Source organism: Lipophrys pholis (assembly GCF_963383615.2).
Source record: "Lipophrys pholis genome assembly, chromosome: 8".
NCBI lineage: Eukaryota > Metazoa > Chordata > Actinopteri > Blenniiformes > Blenniidae > Lipophrys > Lipophrys pholis.
Window position 1 is genome coordinate 3,536,210 of NC_137630.1, and position 20,889 is coordinate 3,557,098.

The 20,889-nt window shown below is 44.7% G+C and overlaps 1 protein-coding gene across 1 annotated transcript in view; it reads right to left on the reverse strand.

Annotated features, from left to right (window-relative positions):
- LOC308113171 (ephrin type-B receptor 2-like) overlaps nucleotides 1-20,889 on the reverse strand; it is a gene marked incomplete at its 3' end in the record, with an annotated part of 59,623 nt that overhangs the window by 11,140 nt on the left and 27,594 nt on the right. Inside the window, exons 3-9 of the mRNA XM_080469207.1 lie at nucleotides 12,120-12,804; nucleotides 10,371-10,526; nucleotides 4,121-4,456; nucleotides 3,766-3,890; nucleotides 3,013-3,175; nucleotides 2,113-2,221; nucleotides 1,300-1,367 (exon numbers count right to left, since the gene is read on the reverse strand). Of these exons, the coding sequence (XP_080325333.1) occupies nucleotides 1,300-1,367; nucleotides 2,113-2,221; nucleotides 3,013-3,175; nucleotides 3,766-3,890; nucleotides 4,121-4,456; nucleotides 10,371-10,526; nucleotides 12,120-12,804 (1,642 nt within the window). The remainder of the gene's footprint in view (nucleotides 1-1,299; nucleotides 1,368-2,112; nucleotides 2,222-3,012; nucleotides 3,176-3,765; nucleotides 3,891-4,120; nucleotides 4,457-10,370; nucleotides 10,527-12,119; nucleotides 12,805-20,889) is intronic.

Here is a 20,889-nt window from a genome sequence, read left to right on the forward strand (position 1 = left end):
ATTTGGATCTGCCTGAAAGGGTTTAGACTGGATCATCCCATGAGGGTTCAATCTGGATCAGCCTGAGAGGGTTCAATCTGGATCAGCCCGAGAGGTTTTAATCTGGATCAGCCTGAGAGGGATTAATCTGGATCAGCCCAAGATGATTTAATCGGGATCAGCCTGAGGGTTTAGACTGGATCATCCCATGAGGGTTCAATCTGGATCAGCCTGAGAGGGTTCAATCTGGCCTGCAGGAGAATGAACTAAGATCTAAGTATCTAGTCCAGGGGTGCCCAAACTCGGTCCCAGAGGACCCCTGTCCTGCATGTTTTAGCGCTCTCCCAGTTGCAACACACCTGATTGCAATGAGGGGCTCAGGATTGGGCTTTTTCAAAGCCTTGGTGATGACATCATCATTAGATTCTGGTATGCTGAAGCAGGGAGAACTAAAACATGCAGGACAGGGGTCCTCCAGGACAGGGGTCCTCCAGGACAGGGGTCCTCCAGGACCGAGGCTGGACACCCCCGATCTAATCTGTGTCGTGGGATGAGCGATGCTTTGAGCTTAGAGCATCAAATTAAAACATTTCTGTTATGCACTGGAGAGTCACTACAGTGTAGCTGCAGATTCACTACAGAGGAGCTATAGAGTCATTCCTAGGAGCTATAGAGTCATTACAGAGGAGCTGCAGAGTCACTACAGAGGAGCTATAGAGTCATTACAGAGGAGCTATAGAGTCACTACAGAGTCACTACAGACGAGCTATAGAGTCATTCCTAGGAGCTATAGAGTCACTACAGAGGAGCTGCAGAGTCACCACAGAGGAGCTATAGAGTCACTTCAGACGAGCTATAGAGTCACTACAGAGGAGCTATAGAGTCACTACAGAGGAGCTGCAGAGTCACCACAGAGGAGCTATAGAGTCACTACAGACGAGCTATAGAGTCACTACAGAGGAGCTATAGAGTCACTACAGAGGAGCGATAGAGTCACTACAGAAGAGCTATAGAGTCACTACAGAGGAGCTATAGAGTCACTGCAGAGGCGCTATATAGTCACTACAGAGAAGCTGTGGAGTCACTACAGAGTCAGTACAGAGGAGCTATAGAGTCACTATAGAGAAGCTGTGGTCACTACAGAGGAGATGTAGAGTCAATATAGAGTCACGACAGTCAGTACAGAGGTGCTATAGAGTCACTATAGAGAGGCTGTAGTCACTACAGAGGAGATGTGGAGTCACATGTGGCTGTAGAGTTGCAGATTACTTTCCACAGACTCTCACCAACATAAGAAGCAGAGTATAATTAGAGTCTTACTGTGGCCGCTGGTGTAATGCTGCAGTTTGTCTGTGTACTCCGACTCTTGGCGCTCTGAACCTCTCTTGCTGTGGAAAACACACGGAACATAAAACGATGTCAGTCAAACCATGAAACACACTGAGCGGTTTCATGGACATCACCTCACAGTGTCTCACAGTATTTTACTCAATGGGTCACGTTCACTTCCTAAGACAACAATGAGGCACAGAGCAGCTGTAACGTGTCGTTCTGCCGTTCAAAGACACTAAAAGATGATTCACCCTGTCAGCTGAGCGGCCCAGACTGGACTGCTGCACATGGTAGTGGAAGTAATTAAACCTTTCATGGTTCACTCCTGATAACAATATTAACATTTACAAGTCAGACAGTGAATAAATAAATAAACAGTAATAACGATTTACAAAGACGTGTCGTCGACCTCAGAGTCATCAGCTGATCCCTGTAAACAAGACGGACGCTCATCAGAGCATAAAAAAAGTGTTGCATTTACTGTCAGACTGTGTTGGACAGGACAGAGGAAAGTTCACCAACACACCGGGAAGAAAGGAACCAAACAATCGTGAAGTTCCTGATCACAGCCTTTTAAAACACACTGGGGATTGTTTTCTGTGTGCCTCTGTTGCAATCTGTGTAGTGAGGAAGACTGAGTTGTTTCCTGAAAGATGAAGCTTCCCCAGAGGTGCTGAACGTCTCCAAACAGCCGACGGTATGAAACACTGACTTACAGTACGTGATCATGTAGGTCCTCATAAATGTTTGTCTGGAGAAACGTGGAATTTATTCGTGCTCGTTGGGTTGATCCTGACTCACCTGCGACAAACGATGATGATGACGGTGACGGCGATGATGAAGACCACCCCCGCAGCAGATGATCCAATGATGAGGGGCAGCTTCTCCTGGAGGCTGGAGTTGTATTCCTCTGCAAGTCCAGAGACAGAAAGAAGAATAAACAACTGGTGAACTTAACCTGTTTATTCCATGGTTGAATTTTACAGATGTGTTCAGTAAACACCTGTTCAGTAAACACCTGTTCAGTAAACATCTGTTCAGTAAACATCTGTTCAGTAAACACCTGTTCAGTAAACACCTGTTCAGTAAACATCTGTTCATTAAACATCTGTTCAGTAAACACCTGTTCAGTAAACATCTGTTCATTAAACATCTGCTCAGTAAACACCTGTTCAGTAAACACCTGTTCAGTAAACACCTGCTCAGTAAACATCTGCTCAGTAAACATCTGCTCAGTAAACACCTGCTCAGTAAACATCTGCTCAGTAAACATCTGCTCAGTAAACACCTGCTCAGTAAACATCTGCTCAGTAAACATCTGTTCAGTACAAACGTTTTTAGTTGATTTATTAGTTTTAGCTGTTCTTTTTCTGTTCAGTTTTACTTTAACCCACATCTAGCATATTTAACAGTGTTTTTTCTTAATACTTCTAAATTTTTCTAGTGGTTTTAGCTGTTTTATCTACTTTTTGCACTTTTAAGCCAGAAGAATAGAATAGAATAGAAATCAATTATTAATCCCAGAAGGAAATTCTTGAAAAATTACTCTGGCTTGCAATTGAAATAACAGTAAGACAAAAACATATATATTTATTCACACACTGAAACTTCATGAAGTCACTCCAGAGGGGCTAAAGAGCCAGATGTGGCTCCACAGCTGCGGGCTGCAGACCTCTGGTTGAGGAAATGTGATTTTCATACCTGCGGTCATGGTTTGGAAATACATTTTGCCACTGAAGCGTCCAAAGCCGGCGACAGTCCGGGCCCGGACCTGAAAGATGTAGATGGTTCCGGGTCTTAAACCTCGTATGACTGCAGTGTTGGTCTGACTTTTTGTGAGAGACGAGTTCCACTCAGCCTGGTTCTGAAGCACAAGCAGAAGACAAACCTGTAAACAACTCAAACAATCCATCTTCTTTGGTTCTGTTTTATAGAAAGTCAGGGCAACGGGGAGCTGGGTCTGATGTCAGCTGACTGTAGGGAGGTCAGCAGACTGTAGGGAGCTGGGTCTGATGTCAGCTGACTGTAGGGAGGTCAGCTGACTGTAGGGAGGTCAGCTGACTGTAGGGAGCTGGGTCTGATGTCAGCTGACTGTAGGGAGGTCAGCTGACTGTAGGGAGCTGGGTCTGATGTCAGCTGACTGTAGGGAGGTCAGCAGACTGTAGGGAGCTGGGTCTGATGTCAGCTGACTGTAGGGAGGTCAGCTGACTGTAGGGAGGTCAGCTGACTGCAGGGAGCTGGGTCTGATGGTGAAGGCAGGTTACACCTTGACAGGTGAGTGATCCATCACAGGACACACAGACTGACATGAACACACAGAGAGGCCTGGCCTGACCCGTATGAGATGGGAAAGCTAACCAGGATGACACCGTTATGGGATGATGTGTCTGTAATGATGTGTCTGTAATGATGTGTCTGTAATGATGTGTCTGTAATGATGGAAAGTACTTGGACCTTCTCGCTATAGTGCAGTTCGTAGTCCAGGATGACTCCGTTGGGCTGATCTGGCTGCGACCAGGACAAAGTGATGCTGCTGGGAGTTCTGCTGACCTGGTGGATTATGGACACAGCCGATGGAGCTGAGAAGCGAGAACAAAGCCAATGAGAAGTGAGAACCAAAAACATGGACCGTGGGTCACTGAGCAAGACGCTCAGCCCCCATCAGCTCCCCCCAAGCGCCTGTGTGGCTCCTACCAATGGGCCAGTTCGATAAAGACATTTCTTCTACGAGAACTAATAGACAATACGTTTAAGCTTAAGCGGGTCTCTCGGGTGAGCCACAGGACAGAAGTGCGTGGCGGCGCCTCACCGGCCTGGTTGGTGGTGATGTTGACGGAGGTGTACTGCGGTGAGTATGGACTCTGGTCAGAAACCCCGTTCACAGCCTGGATCTCGAAGGTGTACTGGGTGTGAGCCAGGAGGTCGCTGATGTGCAGAAAGCTGTCGGTTAATCCCAGCTGACGGGGGACAAACTGCACGTTGTCTCCACAGCGGGTGCAGCTGCTGCGTCCACTGCCGCAACTCTTACAGATGATGTTGTACACAACATCCTCCCGGCCGCCTGCTTCCTCAGGAGGACTCCACTCGAGCCGCAGAGACGTTTCGTTCACAATGGAGATGACGTTTCTTGGAGCTGAGGGGACAGCTGGGAAAACAGTTTCATATTTTCAGCAGCATTTACTGAAAGAAACCATGTTTTTCTACTGAAGATACTCAGGTAATCCCTGAAATGTGTAAGAAAGGAGAACGAGTTGATGATCAGATACAAGAAGCAAAAGGAAAATAAACCACACATTGATCACAGCAGCTGATCCATATGTTCGACACACACTCCGGTTCCATAACCAACCATTCAGACCAAGAACCATTTGGGCAGCAACCACTGCTGGTCAAATCTTTTGAGGGGGCCATTACTACACAATCATAAAATAATATCAAGTAAATATAAAATATAAATAAATATATGGAGCAAAAAAATAGGTTCATAGCCCTTAAATGGTGCATTCTAATGCATTGTTTAGGACTGAATACAACATTGTGACGTGATAAAATGTGAGACCAGTTGATATTGAACGAACCAAATATCAAATATACTATGGAAGAAACATATTAATTTAATATTGCATAACTGAACCAATATAAAGATGGACTGGTAAAATAATACTATAATAACCTTTAAAGCCACACTTGGAAGTTTTGCTTTGTTGTGGTCAGAGTGTACGTGATGAAACTGTCTATAATATTGCCAGATCAAACAATTACTACTGAAAATGGCTATAATCTCAACATGAAGTCAATTTTAATGAAACATTCTGCTGCAACATAGTTGAAACCTTAAAATAAAAAAAATAAAAAAACTCTTATAAATCCTATATAACCACCTTGCTTGGTGGTTTGTGGGGCCGGATTGGAGCCTCTTGCGGCCGATTTTGGCCCACGGGCCTTATGTTTGACCGAAGTGAAACTTCACACCACCAGGAGGCTGTCCACTCATTCAGGTGTGTTAACAGTTAAAACCTCTCGGTGCATGACGATTTGTCCACCGTAATGGGGTCCCCCTCGCCCGAGGTTGGACTGTACACATATCTCGGAGGTCTTTGAGCAAACCAAGCCATATATTCTGTCAGTCTTTTTTGAAAATTGACTGTCCAAATGACTGCTGGACGGCTTGCTGCCTAAAACTGTGTACTGCTGCTATTTAAACTGGCTTTAGCAGCCAAAACACTGCCTGTGTTCAGTCTGTTCCACCGAGTGGACCCTGCCCCCCTATCGGAGGACTTGCTCTTGAGTATGCAGCAGGACTATGCAGGACTCGGCTGTGAAGGTGGAGACTTGCGGCAGTGGTGTATTTGCATCAATTAAAGGAAAAAAAAGATAAATTTTTAAGTAGCGGCAGCGAGGATTTAGGAATTGCGACCCGCCACTCCTAAATGAATGCAGAGTAAAGACTGAGATTTTTAGCTTAACAAAGAAGTCCTTTTTTCAGCATTAACGTGAACAAATATTAAATAAGGATTATAAGAACAAGTTGATTCAAGGTATAAATGTTCATCTTAGAATCTCGGAGCAAAAATACTGTGATGATATTTCGTTCTGGTGTTGTTTTGAGATTCTCTGGTTTCAGGCTCCTTGACTTCCCCTCCCCGTGGCTGATTGATGCTCCCCGCCCTGGTCTCACCTGAGTTCCACCTATGTGTGTGATTGTCTTCACCTGGTGACGGCTGTGCTCTCTTCTTCTTGTTGGTTCTTCTGTGTGAATAGCTCCAGAGGCTCAGTCTGTGTTCTGCATGTTCCAGAATCTTGTCATTATTTCTTGTGATCTTGAAAACTTTGTTATTTTGGTCGTTTGGATTTTAATTTCTTTGCGGGTGGGATTAAAGATGAACGGTGGTGTCTGGCTTCATGAGTAACCACCTTCTCAGTCTGCAGAGGATCTCGAATGTAATCCTAAATTTCTCATGGAGGGATTTACATTTGTGATTAGCAGAAAACTACTGTAAGTAATAGATTACTGAAAGTAATAGATCACAAAGTCATTTATTGTTACGGTCTTCTGCCGTGCTTTTTCTGTTTCCCCTCCCCATATGTTTCTGTGTGGTGGGCGGAGTCGACATGCCCCGCACTGGAGCTGAGCTGCACACCTGAGAGCTTCATCATCACCTCCTCCATAAAGTCTCTGGATCGTCCGTTTACGTAAGTGGTACTATGCTCGGCCAGCTCAGCGTTTTGAAGAGAAACTTTTGTGCCCTTTTGGACCTCGTTCTGCTGACTCGTGTTTTTCCTCCTCTCTTCAGACTCAGTGTTTGCTGCCCCGTTTTTGGATCTCTGGTTCTCGAGTCCAGCTGCCTGACCCCCGCTCGGCCTCTACCGCTCCTGTGGATCCACATGTTCCAATAAACAGTGTTTTACTCACTGCAGGAACTTAAATGATTAATTGTAATGAATTGTCACTATTCATCTATAACTACTGGAAGTAATAGATTGATTTCTTAAGGTTTATAAATAACAGAGCAATTCATAAATTTAAATGATTAATTGTAATGAATTGTAACTATTCATCCATAACTACTGGAAGTAATGGATTGATTTCTTAAGGTTTATAAATAACAAAGTCATTCATAAATTTTAATTATTAATTGAAATGAATGCCATTTATTATTTAATAATTGTGAGGACACTACCTGGACCCAGAGACTAATTACCAAACTAGTCTCAATTGAAAAGATTCACTTACGTTTAAGGCCACGTTTACACGTACCCGGGTATTTAAAGAAACAGTGATATTTCTCTGCGTTTGGGCCACACATTTACACATAAACGCGGCTACGACTCACCACAAACGGTGATTCTTAAAAACTCTGGCCACAGTGGAGATCTGGACAGACTCAGTGTCTCCGGTTGCATCTAAAGGGGGGGAGGTGGATATTCACAATTTGTGACGTGGTGTTTTTTTTCCAGGATTCTGTTTGGCTATCGTGGCTTCATGTTTCTCGCTACACTGCCCCTACAGGCTTGGCACGCTCATAGCAGCTTTGAACCAGGTGTGTATGTGGGTCCGTGTAAATGGAGATTTTATTTAAACGTAGAGGGGGAAATATACTTTTTATACTTTTTTACGTGTAAAGATGGCTAAAGTTTGTAGTTTACAATATATAAGCTAACACTTAAATGAAAGGGAAAGTGTGCGATCAAGCAAGGACTGTTACAACCACCAGATCTCAATAAATACACATTAACCACCAGGGCCCGGTTGTTCAAAACTCAGTTATTGTTTAACCAGCCGTTTAATACATTTAACTGACCGTTAACTTTAACAGCACTGTTATTTTGTTGTTCAAAACTCTGTTAACTTTAACCAGGTGTTATTTTGACATTAAAGTTAACGCACCTGCGGACCTAAACTAACTTTTTACCAGTGGTTAACTCTCACCATGGAACACCATGGTGAGAGTTAACCACTGGCAGCGCTGCGTTCATGATACCAGTTCAACAAAGGAAGGACAGGGTGAACCGAGGACTAAACTTTGATATAAGTCAATACTCTAATGAAGAGTTACGCCTTCGTATATATATATATATATAGTGTGGAAATTAGATAATAGTTAGTAACCTCAAATTAATAACTCGAGACACCGAGTTACTATCTCGTTTCCTCGTATTATATTTTTTGACCAATGTCGCTTCCATCCCATAATATTTGCTGTTATGGAGCTTTGAGATCAAATAATGTGGAGCACATTAGATATTGGTGTTTTCTAACTAAAGCATGTGAAACACAGACGTGTTAAACTCACCTTGGTCCAAAAGAGAGAGGATCTAATTCTCAGCAGCTCTGAATCACGTATTCCCTCTTTACCATAAATAAATGAGCTTGGGGCTTATCTTTCAACATTTGGGCATTCCATAGTGAATTTCTGCTTCTTTCACTTTATTTCTGGACGTGTCTGAATCAAAAGCTTCAACATGGAGGAAAGGAGGTGTAGAATGATAGAATGCTGCTCTATAGCCGTTTCCAATAGCAACCTATGTAAACACGCTGATGGACAATAAAAGTTCTCTTTCACATGAAGCCGTTAAAAGGCTCATTTTATGGCAAAACAGAATCCAAACGTTCATTTACAGTAGTATGTAGTTTGTTTAGTAGTTTAGTTACTGATGAACCAAAGAGTTTGCTTCATTACAAAGTTCTGTGGAGCGTCTCATAGCGGAGCAACACAGCCTCATGCAGACCTCTCCTCTAAAGAATTTACTCACTTTAATTAATTTGAGGTAACAACTTATTATCTCGTTCCCACGCGTTCTTATTATTTTCCTCTATGGCCACTCAGTCCACTCTCTATATCGTTATATCGTAAAGTTAAAAACAATGAGGCAACATGATGCGTCATCCAATCATCCAGCTCAGCTTTCATGTTTCCACTTTAATATCCTGGAAGCAGCGGAGTTTGTCATGTTTTATGGTCGTTTAATAGAGCAGATAAACACTGCGCTGCCTCCACCACAATGTTTAAGACAAAACATGAGAGCACAGAGACTTCAAAGTGGGCGGAGCCTTGGGCGGAGCGGCGTCAGGGACGCTAACCACTGCTGTTAACCTCACAGTTAACTTTGATGGCGAAGTTAACTAACGGGATGACTAACCATGTTTTAAACAACGCATTTTTAACGGTCAGTAAGCTAACGGCGGGTTAAGGATTTAACCCACGGTTAGGGCTTAACCAGTAGTTAATATAACCTAGTTTTGAACAACCGGGCCCTGGAATGGTTCAATTTAGCTCGCAGGTGTTATCATACATTTATCATCTACTAATCAACACACCCAATCAGCAAACATCTATAACACACGCTGCACAGCAGGGAAGCGGTCGGTTCACTGGACTGAAGAATTGTGTTCTTCGGGGGATGGTGGTCTTTACTCAGCAGGTGGGAGGATCAGCTGCTCTGTCTTCTGGAGGGTCCTGAGAACTGTTCGAAGAACAGTCAACACAGTGTGACTCGTCCAGCGAGCTAAAACTGTGGCCCAGGTCTCTAGATTGAAACATTTGATTTCTTTGCTTCGTTTGCGTGACCCGCGCCAGGTTCTTGTTGCATCTTCACCAATGGGTGGCGTGATGTTGAATCTGAGGCGTGTTTTCACATCCAGGTGAGAAATGTCCCGATTGAGGGGCGTGGCCTTTGTCGGGGTGCGTGAATGTGGTTCATGGTTGTTTATTCTCAGAGATACGTGATCAGAGCTTCTATGTCTGAAACTATGAGCTCAGGACCGAACACTCTGAAACACACCACCTGTAGAACTCTTTCACTTGTTCATGCCATAATTATAAGTAGTACACTTTCTATTTTATTCTCACTATCACATGTATCAACATGAGACCAAGCAGGATTACAGCATTACTAATTTGATGAAAACTATCTGTCTCAATTCAGAATCAACAGGCATGAATTTCTGTGTGTTTTTTCTTGAAATAAACCTGATAATGCAGTCATTTGGAGTAATTTCAACTGATATCTGCTTTAAATGTCCTTAAAATGGCCATAATTCTAGAATAACAAATACATTTTTTGATGTCTAACAGCAAATCATTAGAACGTATACACAAAACACTGGTTATACTGACATCAGATTGAAATCCTTCAATATGAAGTTGTTAAAAACAAGCCATTGTCGAAAATGTTTTGCTATACATTTGTTGTTACATACCTGTGGCAAAAGGTCTGAATAAAACAGCTAAATTCAACAGGTGTTGCTAAATACCTTTGTCTATATCATGTCATTTTTTTAAATGAAAAGGTAAAGACTTTAGGTGGGTTAAATGTGTGCGTGTTAGGGGTTTAGAAAAGGCTGCCATGGTTCTACCAGATAAAACCAAACAGACAACTGGGTCCCAAAAGAGTGTTGTATGTAAAATAAGCTGATTAAAGTTGCGTACTCTAACCTTCTGGAGATGGTAGACATTATGAACGGAGTACACATGGGGTCAGAGAAGGCTTTTCACTACGGTCTAATGAGGGGTTTTCAGCTGGAAGACTGTGACAGTGACACGTGTGTCTGTACATACTGGTACAAGGCATCTGCGGAGGATCAGAGTCGGCGCGGTAGAAGCCGCTGCGACACACGCAGTTTGTCGCTCCTTCATTGGTGGTTCGGCTGTTGATGGGGCACTGCTGACAGTCGTGGTCTCCCTGAGCAGCCTTGAAGAAGCCTGACACACACGCTTTGTGTGGAACAACACAGACACAAGAAAACCATATACCACAGGAACCAATCACATGGCATTAATGTGGATTTACTGGAGCCATCGACTCAGTTTGAAAGGTAAAACTAGAATTACTAACTGAACAAACTGAAATACCTTCACCTCAAACCTTGTGCACAGCTTGTTGGAGTTACATGATTACACTGGATAAATCCTGCTGATGGAAATGATGAGCTCTTCAGAACCAGCAATTGTTTTATATCATGTGGTGTGTTGAGGACAGAACAATGTTAAAATAGGGAGAGAAAGAAAGAAAGATGCAAACTGATAAAAAAGAATAATGAACCTCAGAATAACTGAAGAGCTCAATAATCTCCAATAAAAACCTGACGTTCTGCTCTCCTTTGAGTTCCTCTATGAGGTGCCTCTCCCAACCGCTTCATATCTTTTCACTGTTTGTTTCAATTATTTTGGAAACAGTTAGCCGAACCGTTGTAGCAACATATTCCTGAATGTTTCACACATTTTCATGTGTTTATTATGTTCATGCTGCCAACGCTGAAGGACTAGTTCATCGCAGGAAATCAAAAATTGTAAAAATTTTATTTATTATTATCACCGTCATCATCATCATTATTATTATTATTATTATTATTATTATTATTATTGTTATTATATGGCCATCTAGGATACTAATCTTTGCGCCTTGCCATTAAAGCCCCGGTCACAACCCACCGTGCGTGTTTTAAGTCTGTATGTTTTTTGGGGAGGCCACGGCCGCAACGTTTTTCTGAAAATGTGGGGAGGGAGTGGCAAAAGAAGGGTGGGAGTACGTCAATGCACGTCACTTGCACGATTGTGCAAAGTGTAAGTACGTGGCCCGCACGCCACGCCTGGTCGTGAGCGGTTGCGTGCATCGTACGTCGCACACGTGGTAAGTGAGGTGTACGTGCTTACAACGTACTTACAACATGCTTGCAACGTACGATCTCCGTGTGATTTCCATGTTATCCTATGGAGGCCGTACTTACTTCTGCGTGCTCATTGCACAGTAGAACTGGGGAAGTGCCGAGTAAGCACAGCCGTCTGTAGAGCAAGTGACCGTGGGAAACATTTAAAAGACTCACGGAGTCAGCGCGTCGTGCGCTCACTGGCTGTAGAAGGCACGAGCGTCACCTGTACAGGAGTGAATCCGCCGCCCGAACGCAGCCAAAGTTCGTCGTGCACGAAAAGTGCTACGGCGTGTCTGCGTGCTCCCACATCCAGACGGAGGCGGTACTCACCACTACTGATCCCCACATTTTGCCCATGTTTTTGCAAGTAGACAGCAGGACTTGCAAGTACGGCGGCTTGTGACCGGGTCTTAAGGCAGGCACGAGGATTATTCAACGGAAGGCGGGGAGAGAGATTAAAGGTGTTCAAGGTGCTTTGAAAGCTTGTTGCCAAGTTTAAGAAAAGTTTGTTGTCAGCTAAATATGCTCAGTTTAATTCAGTTTACTTTAAAACAAGTCTGGTGATGGATCCGGTAGGTGGCCTGGGTAGTGGTGCTGAAGCCCTAACACAACCTCAGAAGCAATAGCATCATTAAAGCAGTGCTCATTAGCTTCTTACCTCTGCAGAGCGTGGCGTTCTCCACTGATTCGTACCCAGCTTTGCACATGCAGCGTCCAATGGGCACCATCCACTCCCCGTCCCCGTTACAGTACAGCTTGATGGGGACGTCCACCTCCTCTCCATTGGGAACACAGACACCTCTGGCTGCCACCAGAGAGGTGCTTTCTGCTCCAGACAGAGTCTCAGGAAACACAGCTCCATTCTGGACCACACGGGGACACTTCCTGTAGAAGACTCGAACAGCAATCAGTGACATGCAGGACCCATAGTCCTGGAAAGCCAGGTAGAACCCATTGCGTGAAACAGGTCCAAAACTTCGAACTTCACTGTTAATCTTCATGATGCGACCACCAAGGTCAACCTGGGAGAAACTTTCGTCTGCAGCTATGGTGTCCACTTTGACCCAGGGATTTTCCATCCAGGGTGGAGAGGATTTACTGGCCATGTCTGAGTCTGATTCATAATAATACAGGTTGAAGGTCTCCTTGCAGGAGCCGGGGACATTGGGGATGGAACTGCAGTCACGCACTGAGAACTTCATCTGGACGTGGATGCGCTGGGCACCACGGCGCCGGACGTACTTGGTGCGTACCCAGTTGTTCTGGCTGCTGTCAAACACATTGCAGACCTGGTATGTTCGGATGGTGTTCATGTTTTCATCGTATCCACTGACTTCTTCCCACTGCAGGACAACAGAGAGAAAGAACTGATAAGATGACACGTGCATGCAAAAAATAAAAGTATTTAAAACTATAACTATACATTTAGAGATGGTTTAGGGCTAGCATTAGGGTTAGCGTCAGCATTAGGGATCACATTATTTATTTATTTTATATATATATATATATATTTTTTTTTTTCTTTAGCAATTTCAGACATGGAGTCACAAAGTGCTTCACAGTAAAAACAGATAAAAACAGATAAGAGAAAAAAAGGGTTAGCATTAGCATTAGGGATCACATTAGGGTTAGCATTAGCATTCGGGATAGTGTTAGGGTTAAAATTGGTACGTAAATGGCAAATGGACTTCACTAAGACAGTGCCTTTCAACTGCGTGAGAAGGTTGGGGTTAGCGTTAGGGTTAGCATTATGTATAGTCCATCCATCCATCCATCCATCCATCCATCCATCCATCCATCCATCCATCCATCCATCCCATTTCAACTGCTCTCGAGTTGTTTGCTGCTTGTTGCATGTGGCCCTGCCCCCTGCGGTGGGAGCTGCGAGTCATCTCGCCCTCTAAGAGCTGCACAAGCGGCGTTTCAGCGAACTTTCAACAGAGGTCAGTGGTTGGCATTCTTCACCTGGTGTGTCCATTGATTGTGTTTTTCGCCACTGCGTTATGCTCGGTAGATTTCAATTGTAGCATCCTGACTCGTTTTACATTATTTGAAGACGCAAGAGAGGCTGAGCAAAGTATGCTAGTAATTCTTTAAGATTATCTACAATATTTTCTTGTCTGTGAATAAAACTTCCTCCTATATATCACATAATTACTGTGTGAGGACTGAACTCCCTGGTTCTTGGTCTCCTCTTGCTGTTTCAGGTTGTTTCCTCCTGATCCACACTGATGGTTGAATTAGTGTAGCTCGCCCCTCTCTCACCATGCAGTGTGTATTGGATGCAGTAAAGTGAAAGTGACATGCTCAGTCTGTGGCTCCATTCATTCAGATCACGTGATTTTGATGCCTCATGGGGCTTGAAGCCTGAAGCCCCACTAACAACGTCATTAGAAGCTCAGAGCTGATTGGCTGCTGCTGAATGAGGCGGAGCTTCACAGAACCGGAGCGAGTGGAACAAATACCAGCTTGTTAGCAGCTAAAGCTAAAGCACTTAAGAATCTAAATTAATTAGGTCAATTATTTACGACTACAAGTTTCAAACTCTTACTTCAGCAGAGAAACTGAAGATAACTCGTGGTAAATGACGCAGTGATGAGAACTTTCTAAGAATCCTTTGCTCTGTAGCTTTATTGGTGGTGGAGGGGTAGAACTTTCCTCTTTGAAACTGTGCGACATGGTTCGATTCCTATTATGACTTTCTTTTTTAAATTGAAATTTTTGGGGGGGAGCTGTATGGAATCCCTAAAAGGCCATGGTTAACTCTCTCTAATTTCAGTGGTTTTCTCGAGATATCAAGGTTTTTTTTCCGAGATAACGGGATTCGTTTTCCCAAGATAACGAGAAAAAATTACAACATAAGTTGGTTTATTTTCCTGGAGCTCTTCAGCCAGACCAAGATATGACAAGCTGCCACTGCTGACAGACAGGCGAGTTCAGCCCATTTATGTGTTTCTTTGTGCTTTTACACCTTTCTAGTTAGCTTTCTGGAAGTTATGATGTATGGAAATGAAAAAGTATTTGTCCAGGTACTGCACTGGAGGACTGTGATAATCATCCTCCTGCAGGTTCCTGAGCCTCTCCTAGTGCAGGTGCAGCTGTTTCTCCCCAGACTGAATCACTGTCTGTGTTTTGGAGCGGCCAGGAGGAGCTGGGCTCGGGCGTTACTGCGTTTATCCAACCCAAAGAACCGTTAATGTGCTTCTGGAACAACAACCAGACCAGTTTACTTTATGACCGAGGTATCTATGTAGCATGTTATCCATGTAACCTCGCTGAGACGGGGCTTCATGGTGCATTCTAGTACACCTCGGTAGCTTTTTGGTCATGTAGTTTAAAAAATGTAAATGACCTGACTGATTAAGCTCGACCTGACTCCTAGAACAGTACTATAATACAAACAGTACTGCTTAATTAACTTTGTTCCTTTTTAAATAAATAAATAAATAAATAACGCAGCGCAGCGCAACGCAACGCAACGCAACGTAACGTAACGTAACGTAAAAAAGGAGGGTTACGATGCTGGAGTGCTCTGGCCTGCAGAGATTTTTTGGCCCCACTCCAAGCGGAGGATGGCCATGACCTGTGTCCCTCCGGCCTCGATGTGAATCACCTTCGGGAGGCTCTCTCAGGGAATGCCTGTACCAAATGCGTGATTACGCCCCGGCCCATGAGGCTCGCATGCCTGGCTAATTTTGAGGGCAACACCTGGCCGTGCTGTCTGGCCATCTGCCTCCTGACCAGCCTACGAACCGTAAGCGCTTCTCTACAGAGACCCAGCCTCATCAGAGGAGGAGGCAGCCAAAAGAGGATTCAACTTTACAACAGGCCCCCTCTTAAGGTTTTTTCCAATGCCAATTGACTGCAAAGTCTTTTCTACGCAACGCCTTTCCCATTGAGTTGTGCAGATTGTTAGGCACACCTACATCTCACAGGGGCATCCGCTGCCAGCAGGTGTACACTGCCATTCGATGAGGAGTTTCCTGGGCTGCATCAAGTGGGGTTCCACTGGACGTAGTCTGTGCAGCGGCCTCGTGGATGTCGCAAATGACATTTGCGAGATTCTACAAACTAAATATGGCGGTGTCCCACCCACTGGAGGGGCTTCTGAGACAGCACCCTTCTGGGTCATGAGGTGGGTCTAAAGTTGGAGGTTCCTCGTGACTTTGTTGTTATACGTCATCCAGTGCTTAAAGCACCGCCTCTGGCAGTCTGAAGGGATGAAATAGAACTGTAGTTACATACGTAACTTTTGTTTTATGTGGAGCTCTGAGATGTGCAATGAAACTACTAAAAAGATCTGATGAAGATCAGAAACTGATAAAATAAGGAGAAGTTAGAAAAACATCAAATCTATAAAACTGATTGAAGAAAATGAAACAGGAACAATGGAAATTATACCAATAGAAAAGGTAAAAAAGTATTAGTGTCTCTCTTCAAGCATTCAGATCACAGATTGTTCATTTAGAAAGAGTTTAATTACTAAGAAGGGATATAATTGTTATTGATATGACAGTTCGATTATAATGCAATAAAAGGAAAGTAATATTGATCTAAAAAGTATTTTTAGTATTTTTAATGGATATTACATTTAAAGATTGAGTAAAATATCTCTTCTGACCATGGTTTTCGGCGAGCCGTCCAGCCGTCATTTGGAGGGTGGATTTTCAGGAAAGACGGCCAAAACAACAGCGGATGTGTTGCTCAAAGTCTGTAAATTATGTGTATAATGGCTATCACTACTTGTCACCATCTAATTTTGCCTAAACTCATCTTTTTTCGCCAAAATATATTGAATTATCAGCTCGGGTACACAACTCGCCACTGACTTCCGGTTTGTATTACACCCAGTAACGAGCAACGTGATTGGTCAATTGATGCCACGTGGTCTAAACGTTCGTTATTCTCTGACTCGTCCTGATGTGTTCAAATCCAGGAGGAATGTAGATGAATATTCTTTCCAAGATGCTGAGGAATTCTATCTGCAGAATCCACACAGGCAGGACTAATTCTATGGACCTATGATCGATCTATTTCCAAAATGTTGACACATGTTTGGATAACTGCACATTATTCATGTTTTTCATTGAAGAATAAAATATTCTTTGTTGTGAAAATGCAGATTTTACATAAAGAGAATAGAAAGGAGAATAGAAACTATTTCACAGTTCAGAGTCTACAGGTGCTCAGTTTAGGGGTGCAGATAGAAGCAGTGTGCCAACAATGGGGGCATAAACAAGCACATGCAGTGACGTTTGGAGTGAGGTGAGTCAGGTACAGGTACAGGTACAAGTGAAAACAATCTCCAATGAAAAGAAGCTATTACCTTAAAAGAAAAAAGACAACTTTTTAACTTTTTTTCTAAGTAAGTTCAGTTTACTTCAGCTTGGGCCGTATACCAGAGGTCTGGCCGTTTGAGGTCATCTGTCAGAGTCCTGGGAGTACCAGAGGTCTGGGAGTTCAAGGATTCAACCATTCAAAGATTCTTAATTGTCATATCAGTACACTGACATGGTACGAGATTCTGTACTTCAGGTCTTGTCGACGTCGAAACATAAATAAGTGAAATATTAAATTGAATACAATGGAGAGTAATATAGAATAGGACAGAAAAATTATATAAATAGACCCAATGAAGACAGAAAGGTGTTTTAAATAGCAAAACAGATAAATAAACAGATAGGTAGACGTGATGTCAGTACAAGTTGTGAGGGCTGCAGCGATACAGGGCTGGAGCAGAGGACACCGTGAGACACCATGATGCAGGAGCAGAGGAGTCTCCAGATGTCCCATCTCCTCTCTGTGTTGAATCCCATCGTTGTTGGTGAAAAGTCCCACCACTGCTGTGACATCAGTAAACTTCACTATACGACAGGTCTGGTGGTTGGCAGAGCAGTCATACGTTAGCAGGGTGAACAGGAGGGGGCTCAGCACACAGCCCTGGGAGTTTGAGGGTTCTGTGATGTATCTTAGCTGTTATGAGTGCTTCTATTACTATGGAGACCACGTCAGCTTTAACGCTCCACATCTATTCCAGCTGATGCGATGTGGCGTGATCCAGGTGATGGTGACATCCCCCCACTGACCTGGCGTCCTGGCTCCCCCTTGCCATTACATTGTTGTTGTATTTCATTGAGCTCTAGTTGTGATCGCAGCTGGTGTTTACGAATGTTAGAACACTGAACTACGAGATGCTTCTGAGTAACTTTGATTGTGGGATTTCAAGTATATCCTATTTCTTTAGGATTGCTCATGTTGTAGCGTTTCATCTCTTCCCTATTGTCCACCCGAGTCCATATTTGCCATGTTCCAGTAGCCCATCTGATTCCCAAGCAACTGATGTAGACCCTGTTGGCCAAGGTGACTTCCTTTCCTGTATGTTCTCTATATGATATATGAACTGTGTATAAGCTGTGTTCTTGTGAAACATGTTTTGTGGCTCCAGATGAATTTTTAATGGTGGAAATTGTTAAAAACACCTCTTTTGATCGTAAGGGTTGCAGACCTCTCATCCCACACGTGTCACTTCCAGAATCTTTCTTCTCGTCTTGCATTGGTTATTTACGGTCTGTCCATGTATAACTTGTGTCATATGGAAGATTTGCCTCATGTATCTTTACATATTATAAACAGGTATGTGTCTATTTTCAGATTCAAAATGGACATTCTTTGTCTATTATTGACATAACATGCTACATGTGAAACTACATTTATTCACGTGTCACGTTATTAACAGGCATTAAAGTCTGAGAAAGTCATGCAATAAAATACAAAAAACCACAGTTGTTTCATCTTGCATTATTCACTCTTCCATCTATTGTCATGCCCCACTCCTCAGCGGCCTCATAGGGGCGCTGTTGGCCAACACTTGGTAATTCCTCTTCTGTCCTCCCCCTTGCTGTGTTTGAGGAAGTGGAGACGCTGGGGTCATTAATGACCTGATTCAGTTCAGCTGCTACACCGGGTGGAGCTTGTTTCTCCTGATCATCTGCACTTCTTAAACGGGTGCCCGACTGGATCTTAGCACTCTAACAACCCGCTTATCTCGGCTCTCGCTTCTTCCTGATCGGACCTGACCCCAGCCCCACCAGCTGCTCCCGTCGCCGTACAACTCACCCTCGACCGTCTGCCACCGGAGCCCAGCGGTAACTCAACTTCGAGACCCGCTCATGGAGGATTCACTCGACTGTGCAATCCACTTCTGAGAAACTTTCTTGGATGAAAGAAAGCCTCCCTCTTGGACGACGAACACCATTCAGAGTTAAGACTTTCAGTTTAGTTCTTGTACAATTCCTTTACTTTTACAATAAACTCTGTTAGAGTACCCGACTGTCTCCTGCTGTTTTATCCGCACCTGAGCCTCAGAAACCACATCATAGCAGTAAGATCCAGCAATAATGAGCACAGCGGAGAACAAGCCAGGAGTAGACTTGACCTCCTCAGTCCAGCAGGCGTGAGCTAATCAAGAATCAGGGTGGAGTCATCATGACGCCCTGCTTCAAAACCTGGTGGAGAATAACCCGGCCATGTTAAATCAGGTCTCACGGCTAACCTCACAGTTCTCTGCTTCATCTAGTGCCTCGGTTCAAGTTCCAGAATCTCCACCCGTCAACCCAGCACACCTGCAACTCACGTAAGCCACCTGCACCCACTCCTGAGAGGTATGCGGGAGACCTGGGTTCTTGGCAGGCCTTCCAAACCCAGGTGGGCCTGGTTTTTGAGCTGCAGCCCATATCCTACTCATCTGACTGCGCTCGGGTGGCCGATATGCTTGGACACCTGTCTGGGGCTGCTCGTGACTGGAGAACCGTCCTGTGGGAGAGCCAGTTCCCAGTTTGCCAGTCCTACCAGTCCTTCACAGAGGAGATGAAGAGGATCTTCAACCACCCGTCCGAGGCAGTGATGCTGGAGACCGCCTGACACTCATTTGCCAGGTCGCCCGCAGCACGACTGAGTTCGCTGTGGAGTTCCGAACTCTGGCCACTGGAAGCGGTTGGAACGATCGAGCCCTCCAGAGTGTCTTCTTCCAGGGACTCCCAGATCATCTCAAGGATGAATTGGCCACCCATTAGCGCCCACCAGACCTGGAAAGACTCGTCTCTCTCTGCATCAGTATCGATAACCGCATCCGGGAGCGTGCCTTTATTGGTCCCAGTCCACGTCTCTGCCTCAGGCCCAGCCGGGCAATATGGAGTCCTCGTCACCCGTCACAGAGCCAGAACCCATTCAGTTAGACCGGGCTCGGCTTACCCGCAGGAGAGGAGCCATCTCCGCTCAACCAACGCCTGCCTCTACTGCGGAGAGCCAGGTCATACTGCCAACTGCCCTCTATCTCTGGAAAAGGGGACGGGATCCCCAGTAGGTGAGGGGTTGCTGGTGAGCCGAACTGTCACAAATTCTCCTCAACGTCTCCAACTACCCGGTACTCTCTGTTTCATGACTCAGACTTTGTCCGTATCTGAGCTGGTGGACTCCGGAGCAGAGGAGAAATTTATGGATCTCCAACGAGCACGTCAGCTCAACATCCCTTCTGTTCCACCAGAGTCCAAGCTTGAAGCCCGCTCTCTCAATGATCTCCACTTGGCCCAGGTCAGCCATAAGACTGTCCCCGTTACCCTGGTCCTCACTGGGAACCACCGGGAGATTCTCACGTTCCATCTGATCAACCACTCTCAAATCCCACCCCCACCCCCCCGGTACTGGGTTACCCTTGGCTGAGGAGTCACAACCCACGTATCGACTAGGAAAGGGAGGAGGTGAGCTCTTGGAGTCCCCAGTGTATGGATAACTGCCTGCGTTCCACTCTGACTCCCTCCGATACTCCGAGGTCCGCACCTCCTGAGGCAGTGGATCTTTCCTCAGTCCCAGCTGTCTATCATGAGCTGGCACCGGTTTTCAATAAGAATAAGGCTCTGGTCCTTCCCCCACATCGCCCTTACGACTGCCCCATCGATCTACTCTCTGGGGCCACATTGCCTCACAGTCATCTGTACAACCTGTCTCAACCAGAACGTGCTGCTATGGAGACCGACATCCGGGAATCCCTAGCGGCTGGCTTCATTCGTCCCTAGTGGGCGCAGGATTTTTCTTTGTGAGCAAGACAGATGGCTCACTTCGTCCATGTAATGACTTCCGAGGCCTTAATGACATCACTATCAAGAACCGGGACCCGTTGCCTCTTCTCAACACCACCATCTTTACCAAGTTGGATCTCCGAAACGCCTATCACTTGGTACAAATCTGGGAGGGAGACAAGTGGAAGAGTGTCTTCAACACTCCTCTTTGACACTTCGAGTACCTGGTGATGCCATTTGGACTCACGAATGCCCTGCGGTTTTTCAGAACCTGATGAATGACATCCTGAGAGATACAATCGATTGTTTTGTGGATATTTATCTTGATGACATCTTGATTTACTCCCGTGACCC